Source organism: Lygodium microphyllum, chromosome 10, assembly GCF_053477565.2.
Source record: "Lygodium microphyllum isolate KBCC chromosome 10, Lygodium_microphyllum_v1.1.10, whole genome shotgun sequence".
NCBI lineage: Eukaryota > Viridiplantae > Streptophyta > Polypodiopsida > Schizaeales > Lygodiaceae > Lygodium > Lygodium microphyllum.
In genome coordinates, this window is record NC_141144.1 from 70,253,318 (window position 1) to 70,273,130 (window position 19,813).

At 42.6% G+C, this 19,813-nt stretch overlaps 1 protein-coding gene across 3 annotated transcripts in view; it reads left to right on the plus strand.

Annotated features, from left to right (window-relative positions):
• The first annotated feature begins 1,259 nt into the window (after positions 1-1,259).
• LOC148030138 (ATP12 protein-like protein) overlaps positions 1,260-19,813 on the plus strand; it is a 79,345-nt gene continuing 60,791 nt past the window's right edge. Inside the window, exons 1-3 of one of the 3 annotated variants that reach the window (XM_087686413.1) lie at positions 1,260-1,852; positions 2,036-2,198; positions 2,271-2,548. In XM_087686413.1, the coding sequence (XP_087542539.1) occupies positions 1,493-1,852; positions 2,036-2,198; positions 2,271-2,548 (801 nt within the window). In that variant the 5' untranslated portion in view covers positions 1,260-1,492. The remainder of the gene's footprint in view (positions 1,853-2,035; positions 2,199-2,270; positions 2,549-19,813) is intronic. The other 2 variants (XM_087686414.1, XM_087686412.1) reach the window with 2 other exon arrangements.

The following is a 19,813-nucleotide window of genomic DNA, read 5'->3' on the forward strand; positions in this document are numbered from 1 at the left end:
ACATGCATGGCTGGCTGAGGGGAGAGTGGTGATGGCACGTACATGGCTTGTTCCCCTTGCGATCGGAGCTTCCTTGGCAATGGCACTTGGGGTGTCTCGGGGGATGGTGATGCTGCATGCATGGCTGGCTGAGGAGATGGTGATGCCACGTGCATGGCTTCTTGCCCTTGCGATCGGAGCTTCCTTGGCGAGGGGACTTGGGGTACGTCGGGAGATGGTGAGGCCACATGCATGGCTTGCTTGGGAGATGGTGATTGCTGCCCTTGCGATCGGAGCTTCCTTGGCGAGGGGACTTGGGGTACGTCGGGAGATGGTGAGGCCACATGCATGGCTTGCTTAGGAGATGGTGATTGCTGCCCTTGTGATCGGAGCTTCATTGGTGAGCGTGCTTGGGGTGTCTGGGGGGTGCTGATGCCACGTGCATGGCTTGCTGCCCTTGTGATCTAGGTCTTTTGCCCAGCTTCATTCTATTGGAGCCAGCAAACACACGTTTAATTTGAAACATGCACTTGGACGAACTCCACAACACACCTGGACACAAAAGCCCTAAACCATGCTGTGCGGCTACGCTATCGACTACGGGCATGGATGAAATACCCTGCAATTACTGCAATTACGTGGAATTCTTTATTCTATGCCAGGTGCAACACAGATCGCAGAGCTGTAGAGGAACTCACCTGAACAAATTCTCGTCTTGTAGGCCGTCGATACTGAGGGTCGACACTCCTTGCTCCAGAGTTTGCACGCACCACCCTTCTGCTGCTGCTCCATCGTCAATGTCCATGATATAGGAGAATTCGTGCTTGCACCACCTCTAATCCCAGGACTGGCACCTCGATGATGCTTTCCCCCTTTCACAGCGTCCTTCCGATTCCCTGCAAAATCCCCTCGATCTTCCACACGCGCGATGCTCTCCAAACCATGAGAATGGCTAGCTTTTTTGCCACATGCAAAGCTCGCGGCACCGAATGTGCCCAGGGCCGGACACCCCAGGATCCGGGCACTTCCGAGACCGGGCATGCCCGGGGCCGTGCACCCCAGGATCCGGGTACTTTCGAGACCGGGCACGCTCGGGGCCGGGCACATTTGGAGCCGGGCACATTTTGGGCCAGGCACTTCCAAAGCCGGGCACATTCGGAGCAGGGCACGCACTGATCGGATGTGATGGGGGCAAAAAGGGGGCCGTCGATCACCACTCTCCCCTCCTTAAAGACCCCCCCTTACCATAGACACGAGGCAAGGTGGGTCACAAGGCAAGATGACTGCTAGGGTTGGGGCATCACGTGGCACCCACCCTTGGGAAGGACGGCTAGAGCATGCCACGTGGTGAGCCCAGCCTTTTAATAATTATTATGGTAGAAAGATTTATATAGTTTTCTCGGAGGGTCAATTTGGGAAACTCGGACAATTTTGAACTCCAACGAATGTTCTGGGGACTCGCATGGAAGAAGGTTGATCGACTGTACTAGAGAAGAAGTCAGGTCAAGGAAAGATGAAGCAATGGCGGAATGTGTTTCTTGCCCGCAATCTGTGTGGCACCGCTTCGTCGACTACATGGATTAGGAGTTGCCCGTCGTCTCCCTTTTTTTCAACTGCTGCCGCAGCAGAGAAGGCCGGTGAAGACAATGCCGGTGCCGTCCGAGAAGCGGCAGCACAGATGCCAGCATCCGCACACAGCGGCTCCACCATCGGTAAGCGCTTCTACGAGTCCGCTTATGCAAAGCCTGCGGATGATGGCCAGGGATTCGTTGTGATGCTCGATCACCGCATCCTCAAGACTCCCTCCAAGAAGCCTCTCAAGCTCCCTACTTTCGGCCTTGCACATGCTGTGGCAGCTGAATGGGAGTACCAGGCAAGCAGTCGTACATTGTATTTCATGATCGCATGTTTGCATACGTCGAAAGGCGTCTTGTCTTGATTCTATGTCCAATGGCGTCTTTTATGCTCAGTGGTATCTTGTCTTTGCAAGCATTTTTTAGTTTTACATATTCCATTGCACATCGAGAAGTGATCATCTGAAGTTTCATATTGGCAGGACAAAGATGGTATCAGACCCTTCACCATGCCACTCATGAAGCTGTCCTCCACTGCCATTGACAAAGTACCAGGGGAAAGAGAGAAAATTATCAAACAGTTGCTCACATTTTTCCATACAGATGCAGCGTGTTGTCGAGAGAGAGAAGATTCTCCTCTTGGTGGTAATGATTGCATTCTTTTGAATTTGCATAAAGTTTCTCTGCTTTGGTTACATGCTTTCTGAACACCTGCAGAGCTGCAAGCGGAAGTGCTGAATCCTTTACTGGACTGGATAGAAAAGGAAATCGGACACAGGCCAAGTTACTCTTCAAGCATATTTGTAGGCAACCAGTCAGATGAAGTTGTGGAGGCAATGGGAAAAGCTTTGAGAAGTGTTGATAATTGGCATCTTACTGGCATTGATGCTCTCTCAGCAGCAGCCAAGTCTCTTGTGGTAGCTTTTGCAGTTTCCCGTGGACGGCTAAGTATTGAGGAAGCTATTCAAGTGATTCGCCTTGAAGAGGACTATCAGGTTGGTTCTTTCCATGCCAGCTAGTGTTCAGTACTATTGATTTTACAGCACATTTGTTATTGCATTGTAATGCTAGCACATTGTGAAGTCCTTATTGGCTAGCTGATTTTTGTCCAAGTCTTATTTGATAAGGTTAAGGATTCCCAAGAGTTCTTGCTATTGCCAATTGTGAGTTATGATTTTTACTATCAATCACACTTTAGTCAACTCAAAAAGAATACTTGAAAGAAAAAGATTTGTACAATAGAAGTACAAGATATCAAAATCTTGTCAAGCTTTCTTCACATGCTTTCCCATAGTTCTATCTATAGTAGCTTTCTTCTCCAAAAGGTAATATAATAGCTTTAATAGAAGTGTTGATTTTCCTTGCACTATAGCATACAGCTTCTGGAAAAATTCTTTTCCATAGTAGCTTTCCCAAGAAGCTTCTAAGACAATTTTCTTTTTAAAATTGAACCGAGGTCTAATAATTCCTGAAACTTCACCAAGTATCTTTTGGAAACTTTACCTTTGATCTTTCTCTCTTTATGTGCTAAATTTTACTGGGGTACCAATATCTCACTCAACTTCTTAACCCTTGGCTGAATTTTTGCGGATACATCCTCTAGCATATTACCATGAAATGCCTCAACAAGCTCACATGAAAGGTATTTTATATTTGCCAATGTGAGGCAATTTTAGTCTATAAGCAACATCATTGATTCTCTCTAATACCTGAAGGGTCTATAATATCTTATACCCAATGTTGTATATAGTCTCTCTCTGGCTTTTATATTCTTTAGCCTTGCCTTTTTGTAACATGCTTGCTTATCAGCTGTCCAAGCACGTTTTTTTAGCGGTCCATCGAGAGACGAGTCTAAGCGATGCTGCCTGGCACTCCCATGGAATGTCACGGGGTTTGTCGCCTAGGGTTTCTCGAGTTCGTCTCGCAACAGAACGTTCGCGGCTGAACCCATTGGGATCGACGTGAAACCTGGATTCCTAGTGGTCAAGGTCTCCTGTCAGCATTCTAGCGTCGAGTCTTAGACATCCTACTTGACGCAGAGATACCTAAGCCGAAGCAGACCCATACCGCACTTGGTTCAAAGAGAATGGGAAATGAGAGGGATGCGCAGCTCAACCTCTCTACCCATAGGACATAGTTCCATTCTGGTCCCCTAAAACGGGATAAATGGGTTTTTAACCTAACAATACCTAGAGATCGAATGACGGTAAAACCCTGTGAGAAGCCTCGCAGTTTTGTGGGACCACCCTGTCGTAGGACGGACTTGTTGGGGTTCCGCCCACCCGCTTCTCTTAGTAGGCGTTCTTTAGTTATCTAATTAGGTTCTATCACATTTATGTGTGATATTGAAAAATCAACTTTCTTAATTAAGCCTTTTAAGGAACAGGATTCGTTTATGTAACTTAAAGCACCGATAATAAAATAGAGCAAGCAGTTCTTTTGACAAACAAGCTCTTTAACTTATCTTCAAGTTAATCTTTGTCTCCTGCCCATACAAGAGAAATTATATTTCTCTTTCGTCTTGTAGAAATAACTGGTCCAAATCACATGGGACCATAATTTCCATCCTTTATCTAGAACAGGATCTTCCAACGCCAGAGACGTTGGGCCCATGGCAGTCTTCAACTCTGTTTCGGAGTAGGCAAGCGGTGTCCAGAGCTCCACTTGACCCCAAGTGGCCGAGGAGTGAAACACCATTTCCGTGGTTGGCCTTTTTACCACTCAACCTTTGGCCCGCGAATCGAGCAGTGCCCTTCTCGGATTGAAACGTGGTGTGACCTTGGAGATGGTCCACCCGTGCAAAAATATCATTTTCTTAATTAATCCAGTTAAGAATCAAGCACAAACAAGGCATTCAGTCCTAATATCATTTTTCAAGAAAACATTCTTTTATTCCCATGGCGACTTGTCATCGTAGACCCCTCCCATGCATTTACCATCAAACACAAGCACTTGGAATAATCATCCAATCACATCTCAATAATCAGTTTAATGCAAAAGCATTTAGGACGTTGTTTGATCAATTAACAAAAACAATGGCATTCTTTTCCAAACATTGCAGGAATAGTTGTAATAACCTTTCCATCGCGTATTTGCTCTCCCCCTTGGGATTAGGAGCTACACATTCCTTCGGCTAAGGCATATGTTAAGGGTTCAAACACTATACACGACGTAGGTTCTACAGAGCATTTACATTGATTGATAACCCAACTTTTTTCCAAACAAGTATAAAAGTATCAGTCTTCTCTTTGACGTAGAGTTTTTTATCCCTAGAACTCTCCACTTGCCTTTGAAGTTGGGAATTGTTGTTTTACCTAGCTCAACCCTGAATAGGATTGATAAACGTAGTAGCATGACAATGGAGCTAATTGTGTATGTATGTGGAGTTGTATATATGGGGATGAATTGGAGCTATGCCTATGTCAAACCATCATCTCTTCCTCTCTACTCCTTACATTGCCTTTGTTGCCCACAGTGCCTTGAAGTCCTATTATCCTTGTCTACATTGCCATCTTACTTTATTATGCCATTGCCATCATCTTTGATTGACAATTTAGCTACCAATCTACACCATCCTTGCCTAATAAACATGATTGTTGGTATCATTAACTATATCTTTTGCCTTACTTAAGATAACAATTTCTTGAAACCTAGGCTTGTCTCCAATATAGTCCCAACTTCTTTGATTGGTTTATTGCAAGGTTGACTAACACAAAACCAAATCTTTCATCTGCTTTTGTTACCATGCCAACTGTATCTACATTGAATATCATAAAATAGAGTGATATATATGAGCATTCTAGAAGCAAGGATATGGTAGTATGCTTGAGACTTTAGACCCTAATCCCAAAGCTATTGGTGTCTCTACAAAATCCACCTAGAACTTAGACCAAGTTCAGCCAACTGAATCCCAAACCACTTTCAAGGAGGTTTCTTAGACTCACTTATAGATCAATGCTAGAAAAAAAAGCAAGTATCTTATTACTTACGACCCGTATCGCAATTGGATTGTAGTGACGTCCTCGCCCGAGGCCTCGTTGCGGATTATGGGATTCTTGTTTGCATTCGACATTCTTTGCTTGGGGACCATTTTCGATCTTCGTCTCCCTTAGGTGCGAATCGCACAAGACTTCTGTGCCTTGTAATTGATTAGCGGGGGCCAATTAGGGAGAGAAACTACGTTGCGGATAATCCAAGCGGAACAAGGTACAAGTTCGTGGGCAACGGGAAAAGAAAGGACGCGTGTGGACACCCTCTAAGGAGGGGAAGAGAAGGAGACCCTTTCAAAAGGCTCTCCCTCTCTCTCTCTCTCTCTCTCTCTCGCTCTCTCCCTCCCTTTCTCTTCCTTTCTCTTTCACCTTTTCTATCACCCTCTTTCTCTCTCTCTCTCTCTCTGCCCGTACTAGGGCGTCAAGGTTTTCCTCCCCTTCTTACGATGGGGGGAAGGGGGGGGGGGAACGTGGAGTGGTGGTGGTGGTGACCACCACTTGTCGCCATCCACATGGTGGCGAGGGCTCCTTAGCCCCTCCAGGTGGCCGCGGGGCTCGATACGCCCAAGAGCTCATCTTCGTTGTCATCTTTCTCGTCATCCTCCTCGTTATCTCCAACTGCTTCTTCCCACCATCTTTCCCTTCCTCCACGTCGATTGCTTTTTCCTTCTCGTCATCTTCCCCTTGTCCACGTCATCTGTCATCTTCTTCCTTTCTTTCCCCCCTCGCCACCTGTCGGCGACGATAGGGGGGAGGAAAGGGATAAAAAAATTTGATTTATCTTGAATTATTAAGGGGGGTTTTTGTACAGGAGCGCAAGGGTATTACATCCTCTTCCCCTTAGAGAACTCGAGATGTCCTCATCTCATAAGAACTGGGGAAGACAAGTATCAATGGGCTTAAGGCTTGTGGGTTAGGACCCACCATGCGTTTGTTGCGCTACTCATAACGACTCAAGTAGTGCAACTCATATTATTGTAATTAACGGTAGGTACAAAAGTAGGATTTATTCCAATACATGTTGTATTACATATCGATAAAATTTGCTAATAATCCTGAAAAGGTGTAGTGGGTTCTAAGTCTTTGTCTTGATCTGATTCCTCTATATATCCATAGCACTTGCATAGCTTCGTTTTCTTGGAGGCTCAATATCTTCTGGATTTAAGTCAAGTTAGGGCAGTCGGCTTGGATGTGTCCTAGCTCATTGCAATGAAAGCATTGACGGTAGGGACATCTCCTACGAATGTGTCCTATCTCTTTGCATGTGTAGCATTTCTTGTCCCGATCTCGGGGATCATCTTTGTCACAATTGCCCGAATTAAGTTCTTGGACAATTGGCTTTGCTCGAAGTAATGCACCTTGCAAGTCTGTTGGACAGATTGCTTCAAGATGGTGGTTCAGAGGAGTGTTTAGGCCATGACAAAACTTGGATACTTGTTGCGTAATATCCATAGATGGTGGAAATTTTAGTAGGGTTATAAACTTTGAGTAGTAGGTGTCCAATGTTAATTCCAGTTGCTTTAACTTGAAGAATTCATTAATCCTTAAAGTTTGGTAGGTTGATGGAAGGTAGCCTCCGTGTACAGCATCTTTCAACTGAGCCCAAGTGACAGGGGCTTCAAAAATACCTTAATCTTTGCACCATTGCTTTCACTATATCCGAGCCTGACCAACTAACTTAAGTTTGACTATCATTGCTTGATTGGTAGTAGCAGTTCCCGTAGCAGAGAAATAGTCATCCATCGACTCAATCCATATCTCTGCCTCGGATGCGATGTCTATTCTTTCTCCACCAAACTCGGGTGCCTTAATCTGCTTGAGAAGGAATTTCTTCTCTTGCATATTAGCATTCGTGGGTGCAAAAGATGCTTGATAATCAAGCCATACCAGTTAGGTTACTCTGTTTAGGATATGTCTTCGAACCATACATTAAGCAATCGCATATGATTACAAAGGTTCGCTTTGATAGCAACTGTAATGTGTCCGCTTGTCGGCTGTCCAGGCACGTTTTTTTAGCAGTCCATTGAGAGACGAGTCTAAGCGATGCCGCCTAGCACTCCCATTGAATGTTACGGGGTTTGTCGCCTAAGGTTTCTCGAGTCCGTCTCGCAACGGAACGTTCGCGGTCGAACCCACTGGGATCGACATGAAATGTGGATTCCTAGTGGTCAAGGCCTCCCGTTAGCATTCTAGTGTCAAGTCCTAGACATCCTACTTTACACAGAGATACCCAAGCCGAAGCAGACCCATACCGCACTTGGTTCAAAGAGAATGGGAAACGAGAGGGATGCGCCGCTCAACCTCTCTACCCGTAGGGCATAGTTCCATTCCGGTTCCCTAAAACGGCATGAATCGGGTTTTAATCTAACAATACCTAAAGGTTAAATGACGGTAAAACCTTGTGAGAAGCCTCCACGGACCCGTTGGGGGTTCCGCCACGCGATTCTCTCAGCAGGCATTCTTTAGTTATCTAATTAGGTTCTATCACATTTATGTGTGACATTGAAAAATCAACTTCCTTAATTAAGCCTTTGAAGAAACATGGTTTGTTCATGTAACTTAAAGCATTGACACGAAAACAGAGCACGCAGTTCTTTTGACAAACAAGTTCCTTAACTTGTCTTCAAGTTAATCTTTGTCTTCTGCCCATACAAGAGAAATTATATTTCCCTTCTGTCCTGCAGAAATAACTGGTCCAAATCACATGGCACCATAATTTCCATTCTTTATCTAGAATAAGATCTTCTAACACTAGAGGTGTTGGGCCCATGGCAGTCTTCAACTTTGTTTCGGAGTAGGCAAGGGGTGTCCAGAGCTCCACTTGACCCCAAGTGGCCGAGGAGTGAAACACCATTTCCGTGGTTGGCCTTTTTACCACTCAACCTTCGGCCCATGGATCGAGCAGTGTCCTTCTCGGGTTGAAACGCGGTGTGACCTTGGAGATGGTCCATCCGTGCAAAAATATCATTTTCTTAATTAATCCAGTTAAGAATCAAGCACAAACAAGGCATTCAGTCCTAATATCATTTTTCAAGAAAACATTCCTTTATTTCCATGGCAACTTGTCATCACAGACTCTTGCCATGCATTTACCATCAAACGCAAGCACTTGAAATAAGCATCCAATCACATCCTAATAATCTGTTTAATGCAAAAGCATTTAGGACGTTGTTTGATCAATAAAAAAAAGCAATGGTATTCTTTTCCAAACATTGCAGGAATAGTCGCGATAACCTTTCCATTGCGTATTTGCTCTCCTCCTTGGGATCAGGAGCGACACCTTCCTTCGGCTAAGGCATATGTTAAGGGTTCAAACACTGTATACGACCTAGGTTCTATAGAGCATCTACATTGATTGATAACCCAACTTTCTTCCAAACAAGTATAAAAGTATCAGTCTTCTCTTTGACGTAGGGTTTCTTATCCCTAGAACTCTCCACTTGCCTTTGAAGGAGGGAACTATTGTTTTAGCTAGCCTAACCCCGAATAGGATTGATAAACATAGTAGCATGACAAGAGACGCGAATCGCATAAGACTTCCATGCCTTGTACTTGATTAACGGGAGCCAATTGGGGAGAGAAACTACGCTGTAGATAATCCAAGTGGAACAAGATATAAGTTTGTGGGCAGCAGGAAAAGAAAGGATGCTTGTGGACACCTTCTAAGGAGGGGAAGAGAAGGAGACCCTTTCAAAAGGCTCTCTCTCTCTCTCTCTCTCTCTCTCTCTCCCCCTCCCCCTCTCTCTCTCCCTCTTCTTCCTTTCTCTCTCTTTCTCACCTCCTCTGTTACCCTCTCTCTCTCTCTCTCTCTCTCTCTCTCTCTGCCCGTAGTAGGGCTTCAAGGTCTTCTTTCCTTCTTACGATTGGGGGGGAGGGGTTTATAATGGTGGAAGGTGGTTATTATTGGTGGGGGGGGGAACATGGAGTGGTGGTGGTGGTGACCACCACCTGTCGCCGTCCGCATGGCGGTGAGGGCTCCTTACCCCCTCCAGGTGGCCGCGGGGCTTGATACGCCCAAGAGCTCATCTTCGTCGTCATCTTTCTCGTCATCCTCCTCGTCATCTCCAAGTGCTCCTCCCCGTTATCTTTCCCTTCCTCCATGTCGACTGCTTCTTCCTTCTCGTCATCTTCTGCTCGTACACATCATCTGCCCTCTTCTTCCTTTCTTTCCCCCCTTGCCACTTGTCGGTGACAACAGGGGGGGAAAGGGATTAAAAAATTTGATTTATCTTCAATTATTAAGGGGGGGGGGGGGGGGTCTATGTGGGAGCGCAAGGATATTACACTTTTCAAAATGCAGCAATACATTTTTAGTCCTTGGAAACTGTAAAGCATGCCTATTTTATTAATTGCCCTCTTTAGCTTCTCCTGAGACTTTTGAAATGCATACTCAACCTTAGCATAGGTTGTATCTATGTTTTCCATATAGCGAGCAGCCTCAAAGATCTTACCCTTTGTGTGTAAAATATGGGCCTCTTTCTTACCGCTTTGCAACCTCAAATGTAGCCTTGCTAGTGAAACTATGTAGTTATTGCTATATGTAAACTGTACTAAAGGCAAATATTGCTCCCATTGTGTCTTATGCTCAGATACATGCAATCTCAAGCGTTCTAGCAATGTGGAGTTTGTCTTGTTAGACTAACCATCTGTTTGTAGATCGAAGGACAAAGAGAATTTCAGCATGGTATCCATGTTTTTAAGTAGTCCCAAATTGATCATTTGCGGATCTCGATCATTGATGATTGACTATATCATGCCATGATACTTAAAACACATGCAACAAAAATAATCATGTCACATAAAATTTTATCTTCTTTCTTATTGGAATGAAATGGGCTTGCTTACTCAACCTGCAAATAACAGTCCATATCCATCAGTCCGTGTAGGTGTTCTAGAAAGCCCAAAGATAAAAGTTCATAGGAATGTGTTTCCAAGGCCTATTAGAAATAGGCAAGGGCTGCAATAAACTTCACAGCTTTTGCCTATCATATTTCAATTTCTAACATATGATGCACATCTTGACAGATTGCTTTATATCGGATGTCAAAGTAGGCCAATAAAAAAAGTGCTTCATTGCCTTAATTGTAGCATCAATACTTGTATGCTTTGCATAAGGAGCATGACTCTTAGTCATCACCTTAGGCCTCAATTGCTTTGTGACACACAATTGCCCATGTATCATAAAAAAACCATCTCTAAGTACAAGGTGCTCGTACCTCTGGCCATTGCAAAATTGATTATATACATTCGCAAAGTTTGAATCAATAATATATTGATCTTTCATAGCATTCAACTTAGTGTGATATACCATTGTGATAGTTGAAATTTGGGGCTTACGAGACAACGCATCAGCTACTATATTCTGTTTTCCATCTATGTGCTTAATCTGTAAGTGAAACGTAGATAAGAAGTTCACCCATCTCATGTGCTTCTCAGACAACTTAGCTTGTTTCAAAAAGTAGTACAATGTTTGATGGTCTATCTGCATTGTAAAATCAGCCCCTAGTAGATAGTGTTTTTATATCAAAAGTGCATGAATTACAACAAGTGATTATTTCTCATAACTTGTAAATTTCTTTGCGTCATGGAGAGCACGACTCTTATATGCCACTCTTAGCCATCCTGCATTAAAATAACCCCTATGTTGTGTCCACATGTATCACATTGAACAACAAATGATTTTCTCAGATTGGGCAATAGAAGCACATGATTTGGAGTCAGTTTTTTTTTTCCAACTTATCAAATGCTGAAATTTTCATAGTTATCCACTTAAACAACACGTTCTACTTTTACAAAGCATGTAGTGGAGATGCAATTTTAGCAAAGTTACGCACATATTTCATATAATAGAAACATAGACCCATAAAATGTGGATCTTGTGCACATTTCTGAAAGATGACCATAAGTGCATTATTTCAATATTTGTAGGATCCATGGTATAGCATTAGCCAACACTATGTGCATCAAAAAGTGAATCTCGTTCAAGAAAAACTCACTTTTCTTGTCATTAACCACCAAGTATGCTTACGTTACTCATTGAATACAGTGTCCTAATGCTTCCTATGCTTTGCTGCATTCTTTGAAAAGATAATCATATCATCAAAGAAGGTGCCCACAAGTGCCTTGTGTGACCTAAAGATGCGATCCATCATCCGATTGAATATGGCAAGAGTATTTATAGGTCCAAAAGATATGACAAGAAACTCATACAACCCAAAAGATATCCTAAAAGCTGTCTTTGAAACATTTTTTGGTTTAATGCGATTTTGATGATATCCACCTTTTAAATCAATGTAGTTCAGTATTACTGCCCCTTATAATCAATCCAAGATATCATCGATCCGAGGGATCAAAAACCCATTTTTAATCGTGATTTTGTTCAATGTATAATAGTCAATGTATATACGCCATGAGCCATTCTTTTTTTGCACCAAAACATTGAAAAACAAAAGGGAAATAAGCTGGGTTGAATTAACCTTTTTTTTAACAGCTTAAGTTTCATTCTTTCTTGTTAGGCTCCACTTACCCTATAAGGTGGCTTATTAGGAGGGCTACTTCAGGAGTAAGATCTATGCCATGACCTTTCAGCCTTTCAGGCTATAGCTACTCCAAAAGCGACTAAGAGAAGTAATCGACATGCATTTTTTTAGACATGTTCCCAACATTCTCATTATCATCCTTATTCTTAGTGAAAATGAAGTACGTTGAAAGTTGATGTTTCATTACTTTAGAAATGGTATCAGCAGAGATAAATTGACCTTTCAATTTCACATCCAAGGTATGGGCCTCGCCCTTATGTTGAATAGTGATCACTTTAGCATGGGACTCAATCTTTGTATGCACATTATGGCACCTAGGCATACTAAGAAGTAAATCACAACTGTCAAGTGGTATACCTCCTGCTGCCAAGACCCGCTCTCTTATGAGATGACAATGAACCTTAATGTGTTTTATGTGTACATGAAATATTGGGTTTTCAGCCAACTGTATACTAATATTGTCAAATAACTGACAACTCTCCTATCTATTTCTATCCCCAAATCATCAAGTAGCTTTCACATCCAAGCTACCTCACATGCTACCATAGTAGTACCTCTATACTTTACCTCTATACACAATAATCCAATAGTGGGTTGTTTCTTATTGCTCCAAGTCACAACTCCACTCCCAAAGGAAAATACATAGCCATTGGTGGACTTCCTGTCAAACACACTGCCTCATAAAAGATTGGTAATCCAATGTGGACATGCTCCAGGAAGAGATGTCTTGAATCCCATATGCACAGTGAGGATAATGGAGAAGTTGGAAAGCTACAAAAGCATGTACTTGGTTCATTTTTTAATGCAATGCTATTGTACTTTGTACTTAGAGTTTGTAACTCTATCCACTCAAGATTGTGTTTATGAGTCCAAGCTAATCTATCTTGCAATCTAATTCACTTGAGTGAAAGTTTGTGTCTAGTCATCAGTCTTCATGTCTCTTGCTTACGAGTTCAAGCCTCCATAGCTAAATTGTGTTCAAGTTCCATGTTTGTCAACATGGTATCAGAGCCATGGTGAGCTCGGTTTAGCTCTTCTTCTTGCTTTTCCAACTTCTCATAGCTCAACTTCAGCTCAAGACAAGTGTTTGAGTTCATTTCCTACTTTATTCTCACACACCTCTTCTTGGCCACCATAGCCAGACTGCACCTACCTTCAGCTGAGCACTTAGATCTCATCATACAGGTGATTTCAGCCGAGGTGCCTTTTGGGGAACTCTTCGTCTACTCCCGGCGCAACTCCCTATCACATCAAAGTGTGACATTGTTCATTGTGGAGCCCGGTATTACGAAAATTCGACCTCATTGTATCTGTTGCGCCTTTGGCGGCCGTATTGTCTGCGTTACTTGTGGAGGCTGCGATTCGTCGTGCCTATATGGGGCATTCAAAGCCTATACTATAGGCTATCTTCTTATCAAATCTTAGCCCTAATCATCGACAAGTTGCACCGCTAGAAGGGAAAAACCAGTCGGGCTGAGAACCCTAATCACAGTCCACCATAGCCAAAGTTGACTAAGCTTCATTTTTCACTTTATTTGCTTATCTTTGCTAGTTGGAAGGCTCAAGGGACCCCTTGCAACTCTCATTGCCACTGATTGATCAACAAGGAGAACAAGTCTTTGAGGATTTTTTGAAGATTTGAAAGAATCAAGTCAACAACATCTAGCTTAACAAGGAGACTCAACATCAATAGTATCTCTTGATACTCAATCAGTGTCTCTTGGCACTTGTATATTTAACTGACTCATAAATTCACTGATTTTACCTCAGCTGCTCAAAAGTTCATTCTCAGCACTTGTAATGATTTAAAGCCCTATTGATCAAATCCATTTGTAAGTCTCAATTTCTTTGTAAAAGGATAGACATTGCTTGAGTGTTCTTGTGGTAAGATCTCCTTCTAAGATGATTAAAGTGAAACAGTGTTATATTAATGAATGTAACTTATGGGGAAACAGCATGAGAGATGACCGTCCGAGGGCCTTGGGCGCCCGTACGGCGTACGGGGTTTGGGGGGCTTAGGAATGTAAGTGGGGACAAGGCAATTAGTAAGTGAGTTATAAATTAGTATAACTCATTAGAAATCGACAGCTGGGGGGCTTAGGAATGTAAGTGGGAACAAGGCAATTAGTAAGTGAGTTATAAATTAGTATAACTCATGAGAAATTAGGGTTTGGGGGGCTTAGGAATGTAAGTGGAAACAAGGCAATTAGTAAGTGAGTTATAAATTAGTATAACTCATGAGAAATCGACAGCTGGCGGGAGGCTTCGCACGCTTCTTCCTGCGTCCTCCTAAGCAAGGTTGGGAGGTGAACGTAAGGCTCTCGTGCTTCTCTTCACTGGGCGACGACAAACATGAAGTCCCGCTACACTACATTGGTATCAGAGCCACTCGCGACTTGGAGATGGGCGCCGCCGCTAAGGGCCACTCGCGACTTGGAGATGGGCGCCGCTGCTAAGGGCCACTCGTGACTGGAGACGGGCGGTAACGATCTCGTCCACTCGCGACTTGGAGACGGGCGCTGCTGCTAAGGGCCGCATCTAGGCATGCCTTGCATCTCCGTTCACGTACCAGCTGCCGACATCCGTCCCACCGATCAACAAGTCAACACTCCTCTAAGCAATTTCAGCAGGGAATTTCAAGAATTTCCAGCGTGCTACATGCTGAAAACTGAAATTCAATGTACCCGTCTTTGCCCTTTGCCGAGGAATCAAGTGGATGCAATACAAGGAAGTGCCCCACCTTTGCTTGCAAATTTCTTATGTTCTCTTTCTAATTCCAGTGTATAGATGGAGGGGAAAGAGAGAGAGGGGGCAACGGAAGGCTCTAGTTTCGGGGACCACCCTATGAGGGATCCCCATGAAACTGAAATGCAAGAAGAACATTGGGAAGAATTTTTTGCTATACGAGAGCAATTTGATGATTTAACTGCTCATGTGCAAGCACAGGGGGTTCAAATGGAGTTGCTAACTCAAGCACTCACCGAAATAAAATCCCAATCAGTCTTATTGTTAGAAAGGGCTGAAAGGGATAAAGGTAAAGCAGAGGCCTTAGATATTCCATCTTCATTGAAAAATGTAGATGTGATTATGCGAGACCCAAGGGAACCCCACCAAAAGCTGAGGGATAGCCCAGTGTTAAAAGACATGAAAACCCCTCAGTTTCACGGGGAGGAAAAAGATAGAAACAAAGACACTATCTTTAACTTCCTCTAGAAATGGGAGGATTTGTACAAATTAAAGGATACTCCACCACATCTCCAAGATTTGGAGGCCAGTTTTACCTTGGGGCCAAAGGCATACAAACGGTGGAGATCTTTAAAGGAGGCAAATAAAATACTTGAAACTTGGGCTCAATTTGAATCGGTCTTTCTGAAAGAATTCCTTCCTGAAAATGAAATGGAAAGAAATTGGGAAGACTGGGATTTTGTTAGACAAAAGGGAAGACCTTTGCTGACATATCTCGAGGAGTATCGTGAGATAATCCTAAATTGGAAGGAATATATGAATTTCAAAAGACAAGAGGATTTATAAGGGGACTAGATAAGGCGTGTGAAAAGGAAGTGAAAAGGAGTTCATCTAAGACGCTTGAAGAGGCAATTAAATTTGCATTAATTAATGAAGATAATATATGTCCACATGCACTCACTAGTCCCACCGACATAGAGCCCAAGACTAAGGAATTTGAGGTCTCAAAATTTGCAGGTAAATCCAAAAGGAAAATGCCATTTCTTAAGGGTAAGAAACAACCCTTTGAAAAGAGAAAGAAGGGGGAAGATAAAGGAAAGGATAAGAACAAGGGCAAGGGAAAAGAGAAACAAATCCATGTAGTGCAGACCTTGGAATTAAAGGGGCATGAAAGGTATAAATCTTTAGAGGTCTTGCACAAGGATGTACAACATAGGTGTTGTATGTCAACTTCCATGTGGCAACCTACCTTCGGGCTACATGATTTACTTAGAGTGCATGGATCGATAGGTGGGAAGAGGGTCAGAGTCATGATTGATGACTCTGCCACCCACAATTTCATAAGTTATGCACTTGTCAAAAAGTTGAAACTTCCCCAACAAAAGAGCAAGCATCAATACATTGTTTGTATGATGAAAGGCTAGGATAATAAAATATGGGATACAATTTGGAAATCGAGATCCAAGGATATAAAGATAAGCTTGATTTCCAAATTATGAATATGGAAAGGACCGATATCGCTCTAGGGAGAGAGTGGCTATGGGAATTGGAACCATCCTTAAAGCGTAGTTATCATCATAATACACTGGAATTTGAAAGGGATGGTAAGACTTTTGTGATTCAAGGTGAACATGAAGTATTTGAGAACGCTTTGATGTGTTCCCTTGAAGTACAGAAGTTGATGAAGAAGGAAGCTTGTGCGGTATACATGTTATGGTCCCTCCCTGTACAAGACACTTTTACTTCTTGTAATATAAAGCAACAATTTTCTTATGCTTGTGAGTTGAATGTAAATAATGAATTAGGTGGTTTGTTAGATGAATTTAAAGATGCGTTCCTTCTGACTTACCTAGTGGCCTTCATCCAGATAGGGGTGATGTAAATCACCCAATTGACATAGATAGGGATACACGCCCTGTTTCTAAACCACCTTACAGGCTAAGTGAAACACAACACCAAGAAGTCGAAAGACAAATCAAGGATTACCTTGATAAGGGGTTTATACAACCCGGCAATTCACCTTGGGCTTCACTAATTTTATTGGTGAAGAAAAAAGATGGTTCTATGCGGCTTTGTGTTGATTATAGAGCACTTAATAAGATAATAGTGAAGAACAAATTTCCTATGCCCAGAATGGAAGATCTTTTTGATCAATTACAAGGAGCAAAATTCTTCACAAAGATTGACTTAAGATCAAGCTATCATCAAGTAAGAATTAAGGCCCAGGATGTTCCTAAGACGGCATTTTGTACTAGATACGGGCATTATGATTTTTTGGTGATGCCTTTTGGCCTCACAAATGCACTAGCTACATTTATGAAGCTGATGAATAGTGTGTTATGGCCCTATCTAGGACGCTTTGTACTAGTCTTTTTGGATGATATCTTGATCTTTAGTAAATCAAGAGAAGAACATTTGGAACACTTACTATTAGTATTCCAATTGTTAAGAACCCATTCCCTTTATGCGAAAGAAACAAAATGTGAATTCTTCGCGCAAGAGGTTAAATATTTGGGGCATATTATCTTGAAAGAAGGAATCAGGATGGATCTAGAAAAAGCAAGGGCAATTATTAAATGGCCATCTCCAAGGAACCTGGAAGAGTTGTAGATCTTTCTAGGTTTGTCTGGATTTTATTGTAGATTCATTCAAGATTATGCCAAGATAGTTGTTCGAATGACGGACCAACTTAAAGGGAAAGGGAAGAGCTTTAATTGGGGAACATACCAAAATGAAAGTTTCGAAAAACTTAAGGTAGCTATTGCTACAGCTTCAGTACTATTAATTGTGGATCCCAATAAACCATTCGTGGTTGAAGCTGATGCCAGTGACAGGGCAGTAGGCGCGGTCTTATTACAAGAGGGTCGACCGGTTGCTTTTGAAAGCAAGAAATTAGACCGTGCAAAACGGAATTATTCCGTTTATGAGAGGGAGCTGTATGCAATAGTACATGCAATAAAGAAATGGAGGCACTATCTGTACGGTGCCAAACTTTTGATCTTGTCGGATCATGAAAGCATTAAGTGGCTTAATGACCAACCGGATTTACAAGGGCGTAAAGCTAGATGGGCCGAACTCCTCCAAGAGTTCAACTATGAGATAAGGTATAGAAAAGGAAAGTACAATATAGTGGCTGATGCGCTCAGCAGAATGCCTATCATAAATGAATTGAGTTTTACTCAATTCTCTTCCGATTTGCTTGAATCCTTAAAAGGGAAATGCCAGGTTGATCCGGCATATTCCAATATATGGGAGACAATTGATAATGGGGATCCAAATGGAAGGGCCTCCACTGAGGAAGGAACATCTAAGTATGTTCAACAAGGAAATGGAGCATCAAGGGTTGCTCAAATGGGATTCAAATGGAAGAATTTTACCATTGATAATGGTTATTTACTCTACAAGGGTAGGGAATGTGTCCCGAAAGATGAAGAAATAAGGCGCTAGATACTCTTTGAAATTCATGATACCCCTAGTGCGGGACATCTAGGAGTTAATGAGACTTACAGTCTTATTAAAAGGCAGTTCTATTGGCGTGGAATGAATAAGGATGTCCTTGACTATGGGGCCAAATGTAATAAGTGCCAGGTTAATAAAGTTAAAAGATTGTAAATGGGAGGACTTCTCCACCCATTAGAGATTCCTTCGGGAAAATGGGAGAGTATCTCCATGGACTTTATTGTGAGGTTACCCGTGACACAGAGGAGGCATGACTCTGAGTGGGTGATTGTGGATAGGTCAACCAAAATGGCTAGGTATAGGTTTATTTCAACTTCAACTGAGGTTAAAACACCGGAATTGGCTAGATTGTTCATAAAAAACATATACCGATTGTATGGCCTTCCGGCAAATATAGTTTCTGATCGGGATAGAAAATTTGATAGTCAATTTTGGCGTGCTGTATTTAGGAAGTTGGATACTAAACTTAGTGTGAGTACGGTGGAGCACCTGTAAACTGATGGGCAAACTGAAAGGGTCAACCAAATCCTTGAAGATATGTTGAGAGCATATGTAAGTAAAAGGCAAACTAATTGGAAAGAGTATTTACCGACAGCAGAGTTTGCATATTATAGTGCCAAACTCTCTTCCACTGGATATAGTCCATTTATGCTAATGTATGGGTTTCAACCTAGAGCTCCCCCTGTAGTAGGATTGTATAAGGAAAAGGTTCGGGCAGCAAAAGATTTTTTGGAGGATATGAATAGTATGTTGAAACTAGCCTTCCTTCTTGGAATGGGTGGTGATAACTTGATTTAAGAGTTAATTACATCAATAAATAAATGCACATAAAATGAAATACACACTTTACCATAACATTCTTGGACAATAGACTCTCCGTTGGCCCCGAAACTGGCGCCCCTTGCAGTATTTCTTTAGCTTTCATTCAATTGGAAGGAGTACAACTTGAGATTCTTCAATCTCCTCCTGCTAACCAATTGCTCTTGCTGTCATAAATGACCAGCAAGCCTTCCGGGTCATTTGCCCCTTGATTCACCCAGGACTTATTCTCCAATTTGACCCTTGGCTGGCCAAATGCTGCCCCAAATCAATTCGGGATGGGCTGGCTCCTGAAATCCCTTGATAATCTTCAATTATCAGTTGCTGATTTTAGTCCCTTGAGCCTTCAATCTCTAGCACGGATCCCAAGGTGGCGGCGGCTAAACCCTAATTTCTACTGTAAATTAGGGCTTACTGAAGAAATTACAGATCAGTCCACCACAAATGGCTGAGATCTCCTCCGAATGGCTAAGAATTGCTGAGAATGGCTGAGCATAGATCGAAGGAGATGAGAGAATGCTGTAGAGAGAGAAAATTCTGAGATTTGTCGCGAAGAACTAATCAAAATCAACTACTGCCCTGCTGTACCAACCCCAAACGGATGCACCAACAACAATAGGAGCATCAGAGAGTGTGATCTTCAGGAGATAGTGCATCAGCAGCAATTGCCAGCTTCCCAAGGTCAAGAATATGCAATCTCCATCACCAAAATGGTTTCCAATGGCTAGGAAATTCAGCCCTTAATCCTGCCTAGAAAATTGACCTTGCC